A 7,106-nucleotide genomic window follows, 5' to 3' on the forward strand; every position below is an offset into this window, starting at 1 on the left:
TACGTTTTATCATCTGTGTTTTCAGTGGATCAGCAATCGCTAACAGCCTCGCTCAGATCACCCTCTTCCTGCTGCTGTACGGCTACATCAGAATAAGGAAGCTCCATCAGAAGACATGGGGAGGTGAGTGCTACACATGAATAACACAAAGTGAATGATACAGCTTTTCAGACATTAGTTTTACTGAATTGAGTTTTCTGTAAACCTTACAGGTTGGTCCACTGAATGTCTGCAGGAATGGGGCTCTTACATGAAGCTGGCTGTTCCAAGTTTACTTATGGTCTACTTTGAATGGTGGCTCTGGGAGATTGGCAGTTTTCTCGCTGGTCAGTGTTATTTGCCAGACAAACAAACATGCACGTAAACGGCCGATTACACACACTCATCTTACACTTATTTTCTCAAGAAGAAAACAAAAATCAAGCTATTTTTTTCCTTTTAACCTAGCAGTTATCACTATGACAGAACATCTCTGCTGTGCACAAGTCACAAAAATACAGTGATCATGTCTCAAAAACCCAGATTCAGACTTCCAGGGTTTCATATGGAACAAATCTAAAGAAAGAGTGCATAATCTTGCTGGTTTAGGCTAAGTTGTTATAACTGGTTTCTAGGAAAAAGATTTATCTATCATTAGCAGCATATCATTAACTGTGTGATAACTTGACCTTGATATTACTGTTGGTGCTTCTGGTTGTTTTTGTTCTTCTATTAATCCAATATTACACTATGCAGCATAGATTAGAATTAGGGTGACTGAACAGAGATGAGCATGCTCATGCTGGAGGTGAGCAGAGTTGGGGAGGAGTGCATATGCAATACTGATAGATCTACATGTAAAGGAAGCAAAGGGTTAAATATGATAAAATAGTAAATTCTGATGAAGGGGTTATGTTTCAGTGATTTAATAATAACGATTAAATCTTAAACCTTTCTCAAAAATGCACTAAAATGTTTACCAGGGTTGTCTTATCTTTCTGTAAACAAAAATCTATACTCTAATCAGTGGCCTGATATTTCCGGTTAGAATCTGTTCAGTATCAGCGATATTGTAAATTATTACAGTCGAAATGCTGTTAAAATATATTTACTACTTTGCAATTCTCCCATCTTCTTTGAGGTTATCTCCCCAGATAATGTCCTGGTTTTCACTTTTTTTTTTTGCAAAAAAATCATCATGGAAAATGGAAAAGTTTAATTCACAAAATCTTACCTCACTGTAAAATCTTTGTCTCAAAAGTTTGTGTAAAAATGTCGCATTCGTGCACAGCAGCAAAACCTTTCATGAATCTCTCTAAATCATGTCAGGTTTACTTGGTGAGGTGGATCTTGCTGCTCAGCATGTGCTGAATGAAATAGGAACCATTGCATACATGGTACGGATCAGCCATTTACTTAGTTGAACACAGTCATCTTATTATTTAACAGCACTTCTGCAATTTGGGAAAAATGCTTACTCTGGTCTGGACCTTGTAGATTCCTTTAGGTATCCATGCAGCTGCTTGTGTGCGTGTTGGGAATGCTCTGGGGGCCGGGGACACCACCAGAGCTTTGCTCACCTGCAAAGTGACCCTATTTCTGTCGGGTATTAGGATATTTAAACATTTCTTTGAAAATTCAAACATATGTAATACATGATAAAATAAGGACACATGGACTTATATGCATTTTCTCTATAGGAACGCTTGCTGTTTGCCAGGGTATTGGTTTTGCAAGCTGTAAGTCAGTTGTTGCCTTCATATTTACCTCTGATGTGTGAGTATTACAGCAACACACACATTCAAGCCTGTAAAATATTATCATAACACTGTTTTAATGCTCTTTTTCTGCTCTCTGCAGTGAAATTGTGGCGACCGTGTCTGAAAACCTCACAGTGCACATTTTTGTACAGTTCTTTGATTCACTTCTGGTATGCCTTTACACAACAAAAAACTATGTTCTCATCTCACTTTACAAAGACTAGTTCCGAGAGCTGGTTGTCTGCTTGATCAAATCAAACCCTCAACTTTGTTTCCTTTTATTCTGTGTTCCATTTCAGTGTGTCTGCTCAGGAATTCTTGTAGGATCTGGGATGCAGAAAATTGCTGCCATCTCCAACCTGTTGGGTTACTACCTCATCGGCCTGCCAGTAGGAATAGCTTTGATGTTTTATGCCAACCTGAGGATATTAGGTAATACTTTTATTCTATTGTAGGCATCTTTCTACAGACAAGCTATAAGTTGCTGTAGTGGTGCACACGTTTTCACTTTTGCCTCACAGCAAGAAGGTTTGGTATTCATAGCTCTTTTTTTTTAATTTTTTTTTTACAAGTTTGCATGTTCCCTCTTTGCCTGTGAGGGCTTTCGGCTGCCACAGCCTAAAATCTTTCATGTTAGGTCAAGGGTGTAGGTGTGGATGTGACTGTTAGCCCTGTGTTAGCCAGGGTGTACTCAAGCCCCTTTAACAAAGTCACCTGGGATAAGGTGCAGACTCCTGGTGACTGTAGTTGGATAAATGATTAAGAAAATAGATGGGTGGACTGATAAGTCAAAATCAAAGGACTCAACGGCATAACATGAAAAAAAGTTTTGAAATAGGCTTCAAAGCCCCGAGATGCAGTCTTTACTTCAGGCAAGAGACAGTCAGGTGCACTCAGGAAGTTGATCAGAACAGGCAAACCAAGTCTGACAGGGAAGAGCAAGGACAAAAACCAGGATACCAGGTAGGTTCAGACTCACAGATAGAGCTTCATGGAGAAGAAAAGGCAGGAATTCTCAATGCAAAGATAATTTGGCACAGAGACAAGGAACACAAAATACACAGTGGAGAATGCACAATTTGACAGAGGTCATATGACATTAGGGTGAGACAAGTAATAAAACAGCCGATAACAATGTCTGATACCAAGATTTATCACCAGTGGCACTTAAGCCGGCACATAAGAGCCTGTAGGCAGCAACACTGGGTTTCTAAATGTAACTACATGTAACTGGATTTCAATTATTTACGATTAGTTTTGCAGTCTGATCATTTTTAATACTAAGATATCCCATTACCCACAATGCACTTCAGCTGCTGTTGATTTAGGATTTAGTTGTATAACCCAGCCTTTAGTATCAGTCTGATAAAGAGCCAGCTATAGGTCACACTCTTCACCTCAACAGCTGTTTTGTAACATTTTCCACAAGAGCTGAAAAACCTTGATGTGTAAAACTGGATGGATATAGATATGATTAACTTTCAAAAAAAGATTATTAATTATTTATGTTTCTTTTTTTTAATCCAAGCTGATTAAATTAAATTCTCATTCACTTAAAAACAGTTGCACACAACACACAATTAAATATTATACAGTATTGTGCAAATTTCTCATTTCTTAATTTTTGCTTTCAAGGAGTGAGACTTGTAATTTTTAAAGTGTTCTTAAACACATCTGATCAAAATTAATGGAATTATGAACGCAAAAAAATGCCATCAGATTATGATTCACAGTGCAGTGCCATCTTGCCAGCAGCTTAATTTTTCAACACGACAATGATCCCAAACACTCTGACAATGCAGTAAAAGGATATCTGGACAGAAAAGTACACAGTGAAGCACTATCAGCCCGCAATATTATTAAAGCAGTGTGGGACTCATGACTTTTGCACAGTATTGTAAATAAATCTGATTATCCTAATGTACATCAGGGATGTGAACTTTTAATCAAGTGTGTCTGTTTGTGTACACTAACACTTTTTCACTTTTTTGTGCAGTCTGTAGGATTTTTAAAATTTTTGAAGGAGACTTTTTTTGACCCCAAAAAGTTGATTCTGTTCATCTGGACATAGTGTTTTCAGTGGGAGAAACATTTTGTCACTCAACCAAGTGACTTCTTCAGTCTCAGCTGACTGCAGGTTTCCCCAACCTTATAAACAGTATCTTTGCATACTGACTGAAACTAGCACCACTGAGTGAACAATGAGCTGTGAGGTCAGTTCCTGGATCCTTAATGTGCAAATTGTCATGACCATTAATCAAAGACACTCTTGACACTCCTGCAATGATGAGGATGTACGCATCCTGGACAGGGAGGAACGCTGGTTTGAGCGCAGAGTCAAGGAGGCCATTTACGTGAAAAGGGAAAGACCATCTCTGAATCGAGGAGGGGGCCTAAGGGTACATCTTTCACCATCTTACAATGCTGTGATTGCAGCCATTCCCCAACTCTCTGTGAATGGTACTCATGGCTTTCATAGTGGTTGTCACAAAAATAAAATAAAACAATTCAAGTACCATGGGATTGCAAAGATAGTTGGAAATTCTGTACACAGGCACAGCATCCGAACATGGAAGCACAGTCTAGGTGTGCTGTCTCTACTTTATACGAGCATATGGACTCATAGTCTACAGCTGTGAATAAGCAGAGTCGACTGTCAGCTTGGCTGTGTCTTTAAAGACCATTGGTATAAGCAGTTTGATAGCTTGATAGCTAGACTATTTCTTGATGTGTTTGTTTGAATTTCTGTTCCTCCTTTCAGGTTTGTGGCTGGGCCTACTTGTATGCCTTTCCCTCGAGACAGTGTTATTTCTGGTTCTGATCTTTAAAATTAACTGGAAAAAAGTCACTCAGAAGGTAAGACGCTCATATCTTTCTCTAAAAGCATAGATATTATTTCAATCTTCCAAAAAAAAAGTATGAATGTAACAGGTGACATTTCTGAGTTAAATCTTTGGAGGTCTGTCAGTAAGTTTTTTTTATCTGTATATCGTTATTTTAGTTTTATTCTTAGAACTTTTTCTTTTTTTTGTTTAGCTTTAATTTTTTCTTACTTTCAAAAAAATAGATAAGACATAAAAGACAATATGTACTCTCACATATCCCACATACTAATACATTTAATTATTTGTGTATAAGCTTGCCACAGTGGACTGAGCGGATTCAAGCGCAGACAGGGAGAAAGGTGCAAAAGGTTTATTTACAACAAACCGGGTGACTATATACAAGTACTGAGGGGAGGAAAGGGGAAGGGCAGCCACAGGGAATGGTGAGGGAAATTCCACACACGCTCCTCTTCTGCCACGCCACTCAACACACTCCTCTTCACTTCTCTCCATGCTTGTAATTAACACTCACACTCAGGTAGTCCAGGGACGCGAAATAAGGATGGAACCAGGGAATCTAGGTACGGAGACAGATGAGAGAATCAACACCAGGAAAGATACGCAGGAAACACTGGAGATCATTTTACAGCTGGGCAACGCTAACGATAGTCGTTTAACGTTCCAGCGACAAGAAACTCCGAGCCACCATCTTGAACGGTGGCTGGGAGAGGCAGGAATAATGAGACACAGGTGAGCAGTCGCTTGCAGGTGTTTTGGCTCACCACACATTGAGCTCCGCCCAGGCGAGCGAGACAGAAGAGAGAGCGAGCTAGGGAGAAAACAACAAACAACAACGAATACCTGTAGCCTGTTTGAGCCGGCTAGGGAGACAAACCTGCCACATCCGGCTGCTTTAGCGAGCAGAGTAAAGATCTTAATGCCCGGTTGTGCCAAACACATTTGTTTGTCAAGAGTAGCTCTATAAACTCTATATAATCTCCTTGTTTTTGTCAGTTTCTTTTTATTTACATTTTTTGTTTTTTTTATTATTATTTTGTTACTTATAACATGTATGTAACTTTGTAATTTTAACATGTTGTCGCCTCTTGGCCAGGACTCCCTTGAAAAAGAGGTTTTTAATCTCAATGAGACTTTTCCTGGTAAAATAAAGGTTAATAATAATTATTATTCATATTATTGTATAACGATGCCAGAGCTGACAGGTGAGTAGTAATGTGTTTGAAAACAGCAGGAAGAAAGCAGAGGACTATATCTGTTTTTAGATTGTGGTTTACTTTTGTGGATTTATACCCAAGAGTTACCAGATTTTTATTTGCTTCTTGAACCTCGCTCTGACATGTTTTAGGCTCAACTGCGAGCTGGGAAGAAGTTATTGGTAGGACCTGGACACCTTCCTGGTACAGGGCTCAATGAAGCGATGCTGCTGGATGGTCCTGTCTGCCCAGACTCAGTAAGTCTTTCAACACAGCGTGTTTTTTTGTATCTTGTCATATCATAATGGAGCCACTCACACATCCATTAACTGCATCTTTGCACTGTGAAGGCCCAGTCGGATGGTGGAGAAGCTCCAAAAACAGATGGCTACAGTCCTGTCAACACCCTGGATCAGGAGATGAAAGCTGCTCAAGAGCCAGGCATCATCAATACTAATGCAACACCATCTGAGAGGGACACTGAACATAACGAAACCACCAAACCCAAAGTGGTGCTTTCTACAACACAGCTGATTTTCCGTCGGGGAACCGCCTTACTGGTTTCGCTTCTTATTTTGATTATAGGTGTTGCTTGTCATATTGCTTTCCCTGTACCAGAGGAGAGTGCACAGAGCAAGGCCAACTTTACTCTGAACTGGGCCAATGACTCCACTCCCACGCCACTGGCTCCTCTGAACTTTACACCACACTTCTGAGATATTTTTAACTTCCAAATATTGACTTGTCATGGCTGCATATAGTAAGTGTTAAATTCCTTCCTAGTTGCACATCTTCTCATAAACCAGGGGTCTTATTTTCTAAAACTGGTGCTACCTTGTGTAGAGAGAAAAAAACCCCGTCTCAGTGCTGCACTGCTGAGCAAATCCACAGAAAGCTGGAAGCAATATCAAATGAGAGGGAATCTGGCAGGATTAACAAAGGTCTTGTTACAAAGATCGTGTTTTAACCAGCTCAGAGCTGAGATTTCTTAACTGGAGCAACAAGGTAGGTTACAAATCCTCACAGGAAAATCATGTGGGCATCAAGCAACAGATGTTTTCCCACAGATAGCTTTTTGTTTTTCAACCTGTTCTTGACTTAATTTACATGTTGCACTGTGAGGTGTATATCGCAGCTTACTGACCTCAAATCATTCTCTCATTTTTTTAACTTGAAGATTGACTGTAAATATGTGATGCTAAATTTGACATGTCTGTAAGTGAAATATCATCGTCACATAGTCTTTTACTGTTGCTCTGGCTCTGTTTATTTTCAGGACAGAAGTGAATAATAAATAATAAGCTATGTGTCACTGGAATACATCACAG

General features: G+C 39.5%; 1 protein-coding gene across 3 annotated transcripts in view; it reads left to right on the forward strand.

Moving 5' to 3' along the window:
* The window catches only part of slc47a1 (solute carrier family 47 member 1), a 24,481-nt gene extending 17,375 nt beyond the window's left edge, over nt 1–7,106 (forward strand). For all 3 annotated transcript variants that reach the window (XM_085420636.1, XM_085420637.1, XM_085420638.1), the window contains 10 exons: nt 26–123; nt 213–326; nt 1,309–1,376; nt 1,477–1,585; nt 1,680–1,755; nt 1,840–1,909; nt 2,039–2,171; nt 4,501–4,595; nt 5,931–6,035; nt 6,129–7,106. In XM_085420636.1, the coding sequence (XP_085276762.1) occupies nt 26–123; nt 213–326; nt 1,309–1,376; nt 1,477–1,585; nt 1,680–1,755; nt 1,840–1,909; nt 2,039–2,171; nt 4,501–4,595; nt 5,931–6,035; nt 6,129–6,494 (1,234 nt within the window). In that variant the 3' untranslated portion in view covers nt 6,495–7,106. The remainder of the gene's footprint in view (nt 1–25; nt 124–212; nt 327–1,308; nt 1,377–1,476; nt 1,586–1,679; nt 1,756–1,839; nt 1,910–2,038; nt 2,172–4,500; nt 4,596–5,930; nt 6,036–6,128) is intronic.

This window comes from Rhamphochromis longiceps, linkage group LG10 (genome assembly GCF_057381845.1).
Source record: "Rhamphochromis longiceps isolate RC_006_pf linkage group LG10, R_longiceps_female_GT1.1, whole genome shotgun sequence".
Classification (NCBI taxonomy): Eukaryota; Metazoa; Chordata; class Actinopteri; order Cichliformes; family Cichlidae; genus Rhamphochromis; species Rhamphochromis longiceps.